Source organism: Hyla sarda, chromosome 8 (assembly GCF_029499605.1).
Source record: "Hyla sarda isolate aHylSar1 chromosome 8, aHylSar1.hap1, whole genome shotgun sequence".
Classification (NCBI taxonomy): Eukaryota; Metazoa; Chordata; class Amphibia; order Anura; family Hylidae; genus Hyla; species Hyla sarda.
This window is the reverse complement of record NC_079196.1, coordinates 127,054,771-127,070,850: the sequence shown is the minus strand read 5'-3', so window position 1 is coordinate 127,070,850 and position 16,080 is coordinate 127,054,771. Positions and strand designations below refer to the sequence as shown.

General features: G+C 41.4%; 1 protein-coding gene across 4 annotated transcripts in view; it reads right to left on the bottom strand.

The window, feature by feature from the left end:
- Window positions 1-205: 205 nt before the first annotated feature.
- Window positions 206-16,080, bottom strand: part of NEMP2 (nuclear envelope integral membrane protein 2) — an 84,560-nt gene continuing 68,685 nt past the window's right edge. For 3 of the 4 annotated variants that reach the window (XM_056533706.1, XM_056533708.1, XM_056533709.1), the window contains exons 7-9: window positions 14,810-15,035; window positions 12,913-13,077; window positions 206-669 (exon numbers count right to left, since the gene is read on the bottom strand). In XM_056533706.1, the coding sequence (XP_056389681.1) occupies window positions 465-669; window positions 12,913-13,077; window positions 14,810-15,035 (596 nt within the window). In that variant the 3' untranslated portion in view covers window positions 206-464. Of the gene's footprint in view, window positions 670-10,053; window positions 10,523-12,912; window positions 13,078-14,809; window positions 15,036-16,080 lie in introns of those variants that run through there. The other variant, XM_056533707.1, reaches the window with a different exon arrangement.

The following is a 16,080-nucleotide window of genomic DNA, read 5'->3' as shown; positions in this document are numbered from 1 at the left end:
TTGTTTCGTGGGCTTTCCCCGTATAAATATGATGTGTATGACACTTGACCTATCAGAGGAACTGATGAAGAGGGGGCCCCAACCCTTGAAACGCGTAGTCCGTTAGCGCTGAATAAAGAATTTCTTATCCTATATCCATTGATTCTGACGGCTCCTTTATTCACCGGGTGAGCGCCAGGAGAATCCAGTTTTCTTCTGCAACCTTGCAGTTCCAGGTGTGATTCTCCGACCGCTACTGTGCATCACAGAGACGGGCAGGATCCAGGCTGCTTCCTGACCTCATACCCTGACATTGGGTGTACAAGCTTCAGGAGGTGTTGTGATCTGAGCATAACACCCTCAGGTGAGCAATTTTCTGTATTGCTGCCAAAGCTGACCTTTTACCACCGGAGTAACGGCACATGTTCTTTGCGCTTTTGTCTGTTTTTTGTTTTCACATATTGTACATGGTTATACTATTCAGACTAAGGACCCACTGGAATTTCATAGTTCTCTGTATAGTCATTGTCATCTTCATTTTGACCTACAGTTACTTGTAGTTTATGCTCGACTTCTCTGTCTCGGACAATCAGATCTTCTAGGAACATACTCCCAAGCCCATACTGCTGCTCATGTGCAGTAACTTCTTTAGGAGACACATGGTTAGATCCCAGGACAAATTCTGCAAACCTTTTAATAAAAAAAAAAAAAAAAAAAAGACATGTTCTTATTTTAATATGTATGTAAATATAACAATAATAATATATAGAAAGCACAAATTTACATAGGCTTAGTCAAGGAATTTGCATGAAACACTAAGTTCACAAAGTCAAGTGCAAATAATGATTATAAATGTTGTTTTATTACTACATGCAGCCTAACATAACATTCACAAAAGATGCAAAACTTTTATAGCACAGAGATCAGTTTCAGTAGTTTCCCATTGCAAGTCACCTGAAAAATGTCATCTCTATGTTTAGTATTGAAAGACTATAAAATAAATGTGGAACTGTGGAACTTGAATGTAACATTAACTTGCAGACAAACTGCACACATTTTTCTAGGTGTTTGACTTGGATGTGACTTGATGTTGAGCCATTTCTTTACTTGAAAAAAAATGTCTACTTAGGTGTCCATAGACTTTATTACATGTATTTTATTATATAAAACATATTTACAATGTGTTTTAATTAAGGCGTAACTAATCATGCTTCAGCGGCAGGATATCTTTTTAAAAACTGGAAACTTAGTAGCCTGAGACCAGTGTTTATTTTGACAGCAAGTTTTGATTACATTTTAGTGATATCCTTCGTTTTACCATCTTTTTGCTGGTAAAAAAAAAAAGTTGCACATTTTTGCGAAAATATTTGTGCAGTGAACTTATTTAAGAAAACAACTTCAATGTACCGTATATACTCGAGTATAAGCAGAGTTTCTCAGCACAATTTTTCGTGCTGAAAACGACCCCCTCGGCTTATACTCTAGTGAACTGTCAGCCTGTCAATCCCTTTCAGTGGTCTTCAACCTGTGGACCTCCAGATGTTGCAAAACTACAACTCCCAGCTGTCCGGGCATGCTGGGAGATGTAGTTTTGAAACATCTGAAGGTCCACAGGTTACAAAGAACATAGTTAGTACGGTTGAAAAAAGACATACGTCCATCAAGTTCAACCAGGGAATTGAAGGGTAGGGGTGTGGCGCGATATTGGGGAAGGGATGGGATTTTATATTTCTTCATAAGCATTAATGTTATTTTGTTCCAGGAATGTATCTAATCCTGTTTTATAGCTGTTAAATTTTCCTGCTGTGACCAGTTCCTGAGGTAGACTGTTCCATAAGTTCACAGTTCTTATGGTAAAGAAGGCGTGTCGCCCCTTGAGACTAAACCTTTTCTTCTCCAGACGGAGGGAGTGCCCCCTCGTCCTTTGGGGGGGGGGGGGGGGGGGGTTTAACCTGGAACAGTTTTTCTCCATATTTTTTGTATGGGCCATTAATATACTTAAATAATAAACATTACATAATAAACATTTATCATATCCCCCCTTAAACGTCTCTTCTCAAGACTAAACAATTGTAACTCCTTTAATCGCTCCTCATAACTAAGATGTTCCATGTCCCATATTACTTTAGTCGCGCATCTCTGCACCCTTTCCAGCTCCACAGTGTCCCTTTTATGGACTGGTGCCCAAAACTGAACAGCATATGTCCCTGTCCCTCGAGTCCATGCCTCTTTTTATACATGACAATATCCTGTCGGCCTTGGAAGCAGCAGCCTGACATTGCATGCTATTCTGTAGTCTGTGATCTACAAGTACACCCAGATCCTTCTCTACCAGTGACTCTGCCAGTTTAATCCCCCCTAAGACATACGACGCATGCAGGTTATTAGTACCCAGATGCATAACTTTACATTTATCCACATTGAACCTCATTTGCCAAGTGGATGCCCAGACACTTAGTCTATCCAAGTCATCTTGTAACCTATACACCTCCTCTATAGACTGTACCGTGCTACAAAGCTTGGTGTCGTCTGCAAAGATAGAAACAGAGCTGTTAATGCCATCCTCTATATCATTGATAAATAAATTAAACAACAGCGGCCCAGTATTGAACCTTGGGGTACACCACTAATAACCGGGGACCAATCAGAGTACGAATCATTGACCACCACTCTCTGGGTACGATCCATGAGCCAGTGTTCAATCCAGTTACAAACTAAAGTTTCCAAACCCAAAAGACCTTAACTTACCTGTCAGACGTCTGTGAGGGACAGTATCAAACGCCTTAGCAAAACCACTGTGGCCTTCGTCATCATCCAGACCCCCCCCCCCCCCTTTCGTTTTCTACTCACCTCCCCTCGGTGGGAAGGAAGGGTGAGCTGGTCCAGGCCATCAATGCTGCAGGGACCGTCCGGTGGGGAGGGTTAGTCGTTCCGGGCTGTCCATTTTCACCGGGAGGCCCTCTTCTCTGCTCCGGACTAGTTACGTTGCCTTGACGACGAAGCACAGGGACGTTCATGCGCAAGGGACGTCCCTGTGCGTCGATGTCACTAGTCCGGGCCCGGAAATTTGTGCACTAAAGTAAAATTTCAGGAAATGTATATGTGTGCAAAAGTTTTCAAATGTGATGTGAGCTTTTACAAAATTTTGCGCACGTACACATTAGCACCACAAAAAATACAAACATTTTTCACCTACACCAACAATTCCCCCCATAGTCTATTGACTAAAACGAGATTTTATGTCAGTCATCTGAATTGTTTTCGTCATAAGATTTTAGCCTGCTAAATCTAGACTTAAATAAAACCTTACAGATTTAGTTAATGCAAATTCTAGAGAAATGCTTAAAGAGGTACTCCGGTGAAAAACTTTTTTTTTTTTTTAAATCAACTGGTGCCAGAAAGTTAAACAGATTTGTAAATTACTTCTATTAAAAAATCTTAATCCTTCCTGTACTTACTAGCACCAGGACGTACATTTACGTCCTGTGCATAACCGTGGGCATCGGAGCGATGCCCGTGTCATGCGCGGCTGATCCCGGCTGCTGATCGCAGCCAGGGACCCGCCGGCAATGGCCGACGCCCGCAATCTCGCGGGCGTCCGCCATTAACCCCTCAGGTGCCGGGATCAATACAGATCCCGGCATCTGCGGCAGTGCGCGATTTGAATGAATGATTGGATCGCCCGCATCGCTGCTGCGGGGATCCGATCATTCAGAACGCCGCACGGAGGTCCCCCTCACCTTCCTCCGTCCGGCTCCCGGCGTCTCCTGCTCTGGTCAGAGATCGAGCAGAAGATAGCCGATAACACTGATCTGTTCTATGTCCTATACATAGAACACATCAGTATTAGCAATCATGGTATTGCTATGAATAGTCCCCTATGGGGACTATTCAAGTGTAAAAAAAAAATGTAAAAAAATGTAAAAGTGAAAAAAAATCCCATTTTGGCCTTAAGGACTCAGACAATTACATTTTTACGTTTTCATTTTTTCCTCCTCGCCTTCTAAAAATCATAACTTTTATATTTTCATCCACAGACGAGCATGAGGGCTTGTTTTTTGCGCGACCAGTTGTCCTTTGTAATGACATAACTCATTATATCATAAAATGTATGGCGCAACCAAAAAACACTATTTTGTGGGGAAATTTAAACGAAAAAAGCAATTTTGCTGATTTTGGAAGGTTTCGTTTTCACGCCGTACAATTTATGGTAAAAATGACGTGTGTTCTTTATTCTGAGGGTCAATACGATTAAAATGATACCCATTATTACATACTTTTCTATTATTGTTGCGCTTAAAAAAAATCACAAACTTTGTAACCAAATTAGTACGTTTATAATCCCTTTATTTTGATGACCTCTAACTTTTTTATTTTTCCGTATAAGCAGCGGTATGGGGGCTCATTTTTTATAATTTTTTTTTAATAAAATGTATTAAAAAAGTAGCAATTTTGGACTTTTTTTTTATCGTTCACGCCGTTCACCGTACGGGATCATTAACATTTTATTTTAATAGTTCGGACATTTATGCACGCGGCGATACCAAATATGTCTATAAAATTAATTTTTTTACGCTTTTTGGGGGTAAAATAGGAAAAAACGGACGTTTTACTTTTTTATTGGGGGAGGGGATTTTTCACTTTTTTTTACTTTTACTTTAAAAATTTTTTTTACATTTTTTTTTACACTTGAATAGTCCCCATAGGGGACTATTCATAGCAATACCATGATTGCTAATACTGATCTGTTCTATGTATAGGACATAGAACAGATCAGTGTTATCGACTATCTTCTGCTCTGGTCTGCTCGATCTCAGACCAGAGCAGGAGACGCCGGGAGCCGGACGGAGGAAGGTGAGGGGACCTCCGTGCGGCGTTCCGATCATTCATTGAAATCGCGCACTGCCGCAGATGTCGGGATCTGTATTGATCCCGGCACCTGAGGGGTTAATGGCGGACGCCCGTGAGATCGCGGGCGTCGGCCATTGCCGGCGGGTCCCTGGCTGCGAACAGCAGCCGGGATCAGCCGCGCATGACACGGGCATCGCTCCGATGCCCGCGGTTATGCACAGGACGTAAATGTACGTCCTGGTGCGTTAAGTACCACCGCACCAGGACGTACATTTACGCCCTGCATCCTTAAGGGGTTAAATAAAGCAGACTGATTATATCCTCCTGAAATAGATAGCTTATTAACCTGTTATTCCTTACGATGTTGGTCAATTGACTAAAATGTTTATAGATTTTATTTTATGGTTTTAGAAATCATAAATAAGTTTTGATTTAAAGTCTAGTTTTAGTCACTGAAAAGGTGCTGTTCACTTAACACTGCCCTGGACCACAGTGATCAAGATACGGATTTACCAGAAGTCCCATGAACTAGCATGAGAATTCCAGCCAATCCATATCCAGATTGCTGTAGTCTTAGCATCCCTTTTTTTTTTTTTTTTTTTTTTTTAGCAGTTGAGGTATGAGTGTTCAGAACCCCACCTATCTCTATATATGGCCAGGTAAAGCGTATGGTTATGCGCCTCACTCCCCAGCTCTCTGCAATTTAAAGGGGTATTCCAGGAAATAACTTTTTTTTTTTATATATCAACTGGCTCCAGAAAGTTAAACATATTTGTAAATTACTACTATTAAAAAATCTTAATCCTTTCAATAATAATCAGCTGCTGAAGTTGAGTTGTTCTTTTCTGTCTGGCAACAGTGTTCTCTGCTGACATCTCTGCTTGTCTCGGGAACTGCGCAGAGTAGAAAAGGTTTGCTATGGGGATTTGCTTCTAAACTGGGCGGTTCCCGAGACACGTATAATCAGAGAGCAACTCAACTTCATCAGCTCATAAGTACTGAAAAGATTACGATTTTTTAATAGAAGTAATTTACAAATCTTTTAACTTTCTTGAGCCAGTTGATATATAAAAAACATTTTTTTTCCTGGATTACCCCTTTAACCCCTTCATGACCCAGCCCATTTTAACCTTCAGGACCTGTGAATTTTTTGAAAATCTGACCACTGTCACTTTAAACATTAATAACTCTGGAATGCTTTTACTTATCATTCTGATTCCGAGATAGTTTTTTCGTGACATATTCTACTTTATGTTATTGGTAAAATTTCACTGAAATTTGCATCCTTTCTTGGTAAAAAATCTAAAAATTTCATGAAAATTTTGAAAATTTAGCATTTTTCTAACTTTGAAAGTCTCTGCTTGAAAGGAAAATGGATATTCCAAATAAATTACATATTGATTCACATATACAATTTGTCTACTTTGTGTTTGCATAAAAATTTTTACAAGTTTTTACTTTTGGAAAACACCAGAGGGCTTCAAAGTTCCGCAGCAATTTTCCAATTTTTCTCAAGATTTTCAAAATCGTAATTTTTCAGGGCCCAGTTCAGGTTGGAAGTGGATTTTAAGGGTCTTCATATTAGAAATACCCCATAAATGACCCCATTATAAAATCTGCACCCCCCAAAGTATTCAAAATGACATTCAGTAAGTGTTTTAACCCTTTAGGTATTTCACAGGAATAGCAGCAAAGTGAAGGAGAAAATTCTAAATCTTCATTTTTTACACTCGCATTTTCTTGTAGACCCAATTTTTGAATTTTTACAAGGGGTAAAAGGAGAGAAATCACCCTAAAATTTGTAACCCAATTTCTCTCGAGTAAGGAAATACCTCATATGCGTATGTAAAGTGTTCGGCGGGCGCAGTAGAGGGCTCAGAAGGGAAGGAGCGACAATGGGATTTTGGAGAGTGAGTTTTTCTGAAAGGGTTTTTGGGGGGCATGTCCCATTTAGGAAGCCCCTATGGTGCCAGAACAGTGGACCCCCCCACATGTGACCCCATTTTTGAAACTATACCCCTCATGGAATTTAATAAGGGGTGCAGTGAGCATTTACACCTCACTGGCGTTTGACAGATATTTGAAACAGTGGACTGTGCAAATCAAAAATTTTATTTTTCATTTTCACAGACCACTGTTCCAAAAATCTGTCATACACCAGTGGGGTGTAAATGCTCACTGCACCCCTTATTACATTCCGTGAGGGGTGTAGTTTCCAAAATCGGGTCACATATGGATATTTATTGTTTTGCGTTTGTCAGAACTGCTGTAACAATCAGCCACCCCTGTGCAAATCGCCTCAAATGTACATGGTGCACTCTCCCTTCTGGGCCTTGTTGTGCGCCCCTAGAGCACTTTGCGCCCACATATGGGGTATCTCCGTACTCGGGAGAAATTGCATTACAAATTTAGAGGGTCTTTTTTCCCTTTTACCTCTTGTGAAAATGAAAAGTATAGGGCAACACCAGCATGTCAGTGTAAAAAATTTATTTTTTTACACTAACATGCTGGTGTAGACCCCAACTTCACCTTTTCATAAGGGGTTAAAGAAAAAGCCCCCCAAAATTTGTAAGGAAATTTCTCCCGAGTACGGCGATACCCCATATGTGTCCCAAAACTGTTGCCCTGAAATACGACAGGGCTCCAAAGTGAGAGAGCGCCATGCGCATTTGAGGCCTGAATTAGGGATTTGCAAAAGGGTGGACATAGGGGTATTCTATGCCAATGATTGCCAAACAGGGTGCCTCCAGCTGTTGCAAAACTCCCAGCATGCCTGGACAGTCAATGGCTGTCCGGCAATACTGGGAGTTATTATTTTGCTACAGCTGGAGGCTCCGTTTTGGAAACAGTAGCGTACCAGACATTTTTCATTTTTTTGGGGAGGGGGGGGGGGGGGGGGGGGGCTGTGTAGGGATATGTGTATATGTAGCGTTTTTTACTTTTTATTTTAGGTTAGTGTCAGTGTAGTGTAGTGTTTTTAGGGTACAGTCACATGGGCAGAGGTTCACAGCAAGTTTGCCGCTGGAAGTTTGAGCTGCAGCGCAAAATTTACACCATCTCAAACTTGCAGCCTTATACTCACTGTAAACCTCCGCCCATGTGAGTGTACCCTGTACATTCACATTGGGGGGAGGGGGCAAACATCCAGCTGTTGCAAACTCCGAGCATGCCCTTTGGCTGTCCGTGCATGCTGGGAGTTGTAGTTTTGCAACAGCTGGAGGAACACTGGTTTGGAAACACTAAGTTAAGTAATAAACTTTCAAGTGTTTTGCAACCCAACTTAGTGTTTCCAAACCAGTGTGCCTCCAGCTGTTGCAAAACTACAACTCACAGCATGCATGGTCTGTCAGTGCATGCTGGGAGTTATAGTTTTGCAACAATTGCAACAGCTGGAGGCACTGAGGTAGGAAACTGACAATGTTTCCCAACTAGTGTGCCTCCAGTTGTTGCAAAACTACAACTCCCAGCATGCCCAGACTGCCCAGGCATGCTGGAAGTTGTAGTTCGGCAATATCTGAAGGATCAGATGTTGCCGAACTACAACTTCCAGCATGCTTGGGCAGTCTGGGCATGCTGGGAGTTGTAGTTTTGCAACATCTGGAGGTCCACAGTTTGGAGACCACTGTATAATGGTCTCCAATCTGTGCTCTTCCAGATGTTAGAGAACTACAACTCCCAGCATGCCTGGACAGACTGAGCATGCTGGGAGTTGTAGTTTTGCAACATCTGGAAGAGCACAGATTGGAGACCATTATACAGTGGTCTCCAAACTGAGGACCTCCAGATGTTGCAAAACTACAACTCCCAGCATGCCCAGAAAGCCAAAGGCTGTCTGGGCATGCTGGGAGTTGCAGTTTTGAAACTCCCAGAGGCAGCAGTGAGATCGCTTTACGGCGATCTCACTGCTGCCAATGAAGATGCCGCACTGCTGCCGGAAACTCACCTCCGGGACGCAGCGCCGCCGGGTCCGCATGGAGGACTTCGCTCAGCCGGGACCGCTCGGATGGGTAAGTGACGCCGGGGGACGGGTCAGGGACACTTAGCAGAGTGGTGTGTGTCCCGATGATCGGGACTCACACACTGCGCTGCTAAGTATTCTGATAGCGAAACGCTGCTATCAGCTAGTCAGATTTGACCAGCTGATAGCAGCGATCGCTGGGGGGGGGGGGTGGGGGATGAAACCCCCCGTGGTCGCATGGTAAGATGGCTGGCTATCAGTGACAGCCACCATCTTTCCGGGCGCTGCGGGATGCCGCGAGTAGCGGCAAAAATGTTCATGACGTACCTGTATGTCATGGGTCGGGAACACCTTGCCACCCATGACGTACAGGTATGTCATAGGTCGGGAAGGGGTTAAGTCTTGCTGCACGAGACAAGCTTCATTATAAGTCTATAGAGCCTGTCCTTTGCAGCGAAACTGCAGTAAGGCAGGGAATGAAACATGTAACTGAACACTTCCCCTGGCTATATGTAGAGATCAGTTTTGACATGACCCTGCAACATGTAAAATGTATTTTTTTTTTAATTATAATGACATGAACACTAAGATTTTATTCACACTGCTGCGGATCTCAGTTTAAAGGAAGTTCCGTTACAAAATTCCTGGAGTTGAGCAGAGAAAAAATACTGTATGGCCGGTATTTTTCTCCGCTCAACTCCTCCAAAATAAGCTACACCCAACGGACCCCATGCAAAGTCAATGGGATCCAGCAGTGCCCGTTGTGCTTTAATTGTTAAGCAGAAAAAATAAATAAACTAACGGGAATAGTGGTAATGTGAAACTAGCTAAAAGTGTACCGTTATGTTCAGATGACTGTTTTTGTTTTAATAGAATAAGTTAAGTTGTCCTGTGTGCACAAGAAAGATAAACACTTTTTCTGCCCATTATATGCCTAGTATCAGTCAGTTTTCACCAGTTTTACTCCTCTACAAGATATAAACTGGTGTGGTGTGTTTATTAACACTTGATTTTTTGATAAATAATGTAATCTACATTGATCATCATTTGAAGGATTTTTTTTGTAAGGGGTACGCCATGCCATTAGGACAGTGTTTTACAAAATATAGTATATCAACATAAAATCTTTATTTTTCAAAAGATGATCATAATTAGAGAACAGCAATGACTGTAACACAAAGAAAGATTGTAAGTAAGTTTTCTGAAGGTTCCAACAGTCACTAATCAGTAGGACGTGTACAGTCCCTTGCTTTGAATGGCTTCAGCCCATCTGCGCCCCCTACAGGACATCACTAGTCTCTCACACTGCTCTGGTGTGATTTTGGTCCACTCTTCTTCCAGTCTCTTCCACAGTTCTGTGACTGTTGTGGGTTTCTTGGCCATAACTTTGTCACAAAGGATTTTCCAGAGGTTTTCTATTGGGTTTAGATCAGGACTCTGGGCTGGCCATTTCATTGTTTCAATGTTTTCAGTTTCAAGGAACTGCTTTACCCGTTTTGCTGTGTGACAGGGGGCATTGTCCTGCATGAAGATTGATAGCTGATTGAGTGATGAAGGCAAGGAAGGAACCATATGTTGTTGAGGATGGTTCTGATACACACTTGCATTCACTCCATGTAGCCATGTAGCTGTATGAGAGGTCCAACTCCTGCTGCAGGAAACATTCCCCAAACCATGACACTTCCTCCTCCACCTTTCACTGACTTCTTTACACACTCTGGGATCAATCTTTCCCTAGTTTGTAGACAAACATAATATTTTCCATCTGACCCAAATAAATTAAACTTTCTTTCATCACTAAAAAGAGCTCTAGACCCCTTCTCTGTCCACACAACATGCTTCTCAGCAAAGGTGAGGCTAGCCTTTTGATTCTTTCTGCTAATGAGAGGTTTAGTCACTGCAGAGTGGGATTTCAGTCCAATGCTCTTAATGTCAAGACACTGTATGAAGAGACAGATCCTTACCCTGTTCAGTGCTGAACTGGTGAGCAATTTTAGCTGCAGTGTTGAAACGATTACCCATGGAGATTCTTCGCATTACCCTGTCCTCTCTTACATTTGTCTTTCTAGGGCGACCAGACTTCCTGGGGGACTTGAATGAGTTTGTGATGTTGTAAAAATGGAATATTCTAGAAATCACAGACTTGGATAAGCTTAAAATGCTGGTATTTTACTCATGTTAGGATATATTCACATATGGCTACACTATGACCTTGACATTTAGGAAATTGTGTGCTGTAATTTTGATCTCCAGTGTACATATAATTGTCAGCTTTTCCTGAGCTCAGCTCCAGAGTGGGTGCCTGTGTAGAGGAAAACTGGAACAGTTGCCCAAAGTAACCAATCAGATTGGTTCTTTTAGTTTTAAAATGCCTCAATCTGATCTGCTATGAGCAACTTTTCCTCTGCACAGGTTTTGATAAATCTCTCCAAATATCATTTACCCTCTAACTGTATAATCATAATGAGAAATTTACCAAACCAATTAAAGTTTTTTACATCTACATTTGTTGCATGAAAAAGCACAGGAGGCTCTGTGCGACATTTTCTGTGACTTTTCATTTGAACATTTAAATTTCATTACCATAAGTCTTCTTATTTAGAGCACTTTGTGCAGTGGTCACGGATTTATCACAAGCAACTTTTTGTGAAATGTTGCAGAAATGTGGCACAGGCCAGATTTAGAAGTAATCACAAGGCAGGTCAACCCTTCCCTATAGAACAATTGTATTACGTTCCGTGCTACATTTGATACATTTGTTGCACAGCCGCCACTTCTCTACAACATTTAACCTCTTAAGGACGTAGGGCGTACCTGTACACCCTACGCCGCTCCCGGTAAATAAAACGTGACCCCGCGTCATAGCTGGGGCCCTGGGCTAATAGCGTGCGGCACCGATCATTGTGCCGCGCGCTATTAACCCTTTAGACGTGATCAAAGTTGAGCAGCTCAGTCAGGATGATCGGGACCATCGCGATAGAATCGCAATGTCCTGATCAGCTAGCATGCGAGCGGAGGTCCCCTTACCTTGTTCCGTCATGTCCGATCGGCGATTCATTGTTCCAAGCCTGAGATACAGGCTTGAGCAATCGCCCGCCTATAACACTGATAAAAAAATAAATAAATAAACAGTGTAAAAGATCAGTGTGTGCAGTGTTATAGCCCCCTATATAACACTGCTAAAAAAAAAAAAAGTGAAAAAAAAAATTATTTATAAAAGTCATTTAACCCTTCCCTAATAAAAGTTTGAATCACCCCCCTTTTCCCATAAAAAAAAACTGTAAATAAAAATAAACAAATGTGGTATCGCCGCGTGCGTAAATGTCCGAATTATAAAAATATATCACTAATTAAACCGCACGGTAAATGGCGTACTTGCAAAAAAGATTCCAAAGTCAAAAATAGTGTATTTTTGGTCACTTTTTATATCATTAAAAAATGATTAAAAAGCGATCAAAAAGTCTGATCAATACTAAAATGGTACCGATAAAAACTTCAGATTACGTCGCAAAAAAGGAGCCCTCATACCGGCCCGTACGCGGAAAAATAAAAAAAGTTATAGGGGTAAGAAAATGAGAATATTTAACGTAAAAATTTTCCTGCATGTAGCTATGATTTTTTTCAGAAGTACGACAAAATCAAACCTTTATAAGTAGGGTATCATTTTAACTGTATTGACCTACAGAAGATAAGGTGTAATTTTTACCGAAAAATGTACTGAGTAGAAACAGAAGCCCCCAAAAGTTACAAAATAAAAATGACTAATGTCACTGCAAAGTAGAATTGGTGGCGCAAAAAATAAGCCATCATATGGAATTTTATGTGCAAAATTGAAAGCGTTATGATTTTTAGAAGGTGATGAGGAAAAAATGAAAATGCAAAAACTGAAAAACCCTGCATTCTTAAGGGGTTAACCAGAATGAAGTAGAACAGTTCTATGGTGATTCATCAGTCTGTTCAACATTTGATAACTAAATAACGGACAAAACTCACACCAGATTTGATAAATTCCCTTCTATTTTCCTAACCAGCTACATGCAAAATTCACACTAGTCTTTTTTTGCGTAAAAACCAGAAAAACTCTTTCAACCTTTTATGTTATTTATTCTGTAAAAACTGTATACCTCTTTGGTGAAGAAAGTCTGGACACCATAAGCCACGAGTTGACGTCAGGACTATTGCAGAAGTCATGCAGCTCTTTCAATGCTTTGAGAGTCTCAACTTCACACTGCTCATTGTATTCTTCTTCTGTAAGATACCGAATGACTGACTTCTTGTATCTCACTTTCCTAAGAGAATAGGTGAATTATTATTGATTTTCAAATTAAATTGTGTCACCCAGTAAAGGTGGATAGGCAAGTCTAAAATAAGAAATAATGTTTCTTTAGGGAAGGATGTGTGGAGAATGGATTTTATCGGTCTAGTCCCCTATTACTAACTGCATAAAACCTACAAGTTTACTAGTACTAGAACTCATACAAACATCAAGAATCAATTCCTCTGATCTCTATCCCACTGATGAGGTGATGGACGCATCTAGATGAAGAATTGATGGAGAGGTGGACTACTTGAAAAAATAAAAATTGGTGGCCATCTATCTTTCTCCTTCTGGATCCAATGGCCACCCCATCAAATGGGAGCAGGACCACATAGTGTGGGTCCCAGTAGGTCCCGAATTGCTAAATAGCAAAAACTGAAGAGCATTAAACAAAAACACAAGTTAACAGTGGCTTTTTAAAACTGCATATGGCCAACAGCAACTCAACCGCATTATATGTTTTCACCAAAAAACTGTGCCAACACCCAGCTGTGGCGCCATACACAGTGGGCTCTGCATTTACCCAGGAATAGATGTTGGCACAGTGCAGATTTTTGAAAACAAAAATACTGCAGTAAACTAAATACAAAATGCGTCAGTTTTTTAAATCTAAAAATGTGCACAAGACTGAAATTACAGCAGTTTTTTAAAACAACATGTGCACCAACATCGGCTTCTCCATAAACTTTAATGGAACACATTATTAGTTTAACCCCTAAAGTACCTCTCATTATCTTGTTATATTTTATAAGTCTGTGCAAGAGATGGGGGGGGAGAATGTGCTCTGGACAAGTAGATAGACACCTAGTGGCAGCTTTTTTAAACACAAATAAAACATAGAAAACTTTTTTTTAACAAAGTTTAGAAGATTTTTTATTTACCGTACGGAGTGTAAATAGCAACATTTTTTTTAAATGAAAGTGGCCTTAGGGACCAGGCCATGGCCAATTTTCGTTTTTGCACTTTCGTTTCTTCCTCCTCCCCTTCTAAAAATCATAACACCTTCAATTTTGAACCTACAGACCCATATAAGGGCTTGTTTTCTGCGTCACCAATTGTGCTTTGTAATGACATCCCTTATTTTATAACAGTCTGTTATGTGGGGTACTATAAAAAAAAAAGCAATTTTGTAACTTTTGTTTCTGTGGAGTGTACTTTTTGTTAAAAAAAATGAACCTTATCTTTATTCTTTAGGTCCATACGATTACAATGATACCCAATTTATGTAGGTTTTATTTTTACTACTTTAAAAAAAATTATAACTACATGCACCAAAACTAGTATGTTAAATTGTCGTACCGTACGGTTTAACTAACCTTATATTTTGATAGTCCGGACATTTACGCACGGGGCAATACCACATGTTTATGTTTGATTACTTTATTTTATTTAAAAAATGGGAATTGGGGTGGGGGGGGGGGTTGATTCAAACTTTTATTATTAAAAACTTCTCCTTAAGTACCAGGATGCATACGGTGTACCCATACGCCCTTCATCCTTAAAGGGTTAAAAAACAAGACTCTTTTTATATCTATTTTACTGCAGTATTTTTGTATTTATTTTACACTAGGTGCACACTGTGTGCCTTAATCCAGAATCGTTTTAGACCGGAAAAGCTCTTTAATTGCGATACATTCAGAAAAACCACCACATTTTGATTAACTTATCATTCCTGAAATTAATAGAAGTGAAAACATACCAACCTGTAAATGTAACTTATTGCCCTGTGGAGATAGGGAATCCCCTTACATGACAGAAGAACAGCAATAATACTAAAGGCAATTTCATAGACAGGGTGGCCAAAGAAAATCAGAAGGCATGCGATGATTTGGAGCATCCAAGAAAAAAGATTAAAACTGAATTCACTGTGCAGTTGGCCATGACTGTAGCAGGCTGCAAAGCTGAGCAATCCCAATGTTACAAAGTAACCTGTAAATCACAGAACATCATTATTGCCCTAAATTAAATAAGAGTTCTATAGTACAGTAAGCAATAAAAGGGGAAAAAACATGCATGAATGTGTCTGATACTACCATTAGGTAGGGCTGGGCGGTATGACTAAATGTGTGCATCACGGTATTTTTGTAACTTTCGGAGGTTCCACTGTATTTCCTCCTCCTAAGCCTTCCCCCCACCAAATTAATTATCAGTGCTGCACTGTTCTGCCCCCCCCCCCCCAATTAATTATCAGCCAAGCGCTGCCCCCCCATCGGGATAAAAACTCACATGTCACCCGCTAGCGCTGCCCTCATCGTGCTGATTGTTGTGGCCGCCAGCGCTGACACAAGGTAAACAAAATAAACGAACGCATGTTCCGACGTCGGCCTTACGCTGGGGACGGGAACATCGGACAGCAGCCAGCCTATCACCGGCCGTAGCGATGTTCCACCTCGGCCGCTGATAGGCTGAGCCCACTGTCATGTAAGGAGCTCTGGACGGCTTCTTACATGACAGTGGGCTCAGCCCATCAGCGGCCGAGGCGGAACATCGCTGCGGCCAGTGATAGGCTGACGGCTGTCCGACGTTCCATTCCCTAGGAAGCAGATGAGGCCGGTACCAGACCAACGGGAGGTGAGTTAAAGTTTATTTTGTTTATTTTTTGTAGCCCGGGCATAGGGTTACCACACAGTATAGAGCAGTGGTCTTCAACTTGCCGACCTCCAGATGTTTCAAAACTACAACTCCCAGCATGCATGCTGAGAGTTGTAGTTTTGCAACATCTGGAGGTCCACAGGGTGAAGAAGACCAGTGGTATAGTGTGTCAGCGCCGGCGGCCGCATCAAACAGGAGGATGGGGACAGCGCTGGGCTGATAATTGGGGGGGGGGGGCAGAACAGCGCTCACGGGCAACATATGATTAGTTCCCCCAATGTGGGGACAGCACAGCGCTGGTCTAATTCATTCATTCCCGAGGGGAAGCGGCTCAACCGGTATTGCGGTATGGGTTAAAATTGATATCGTGCAGCACAAAAAT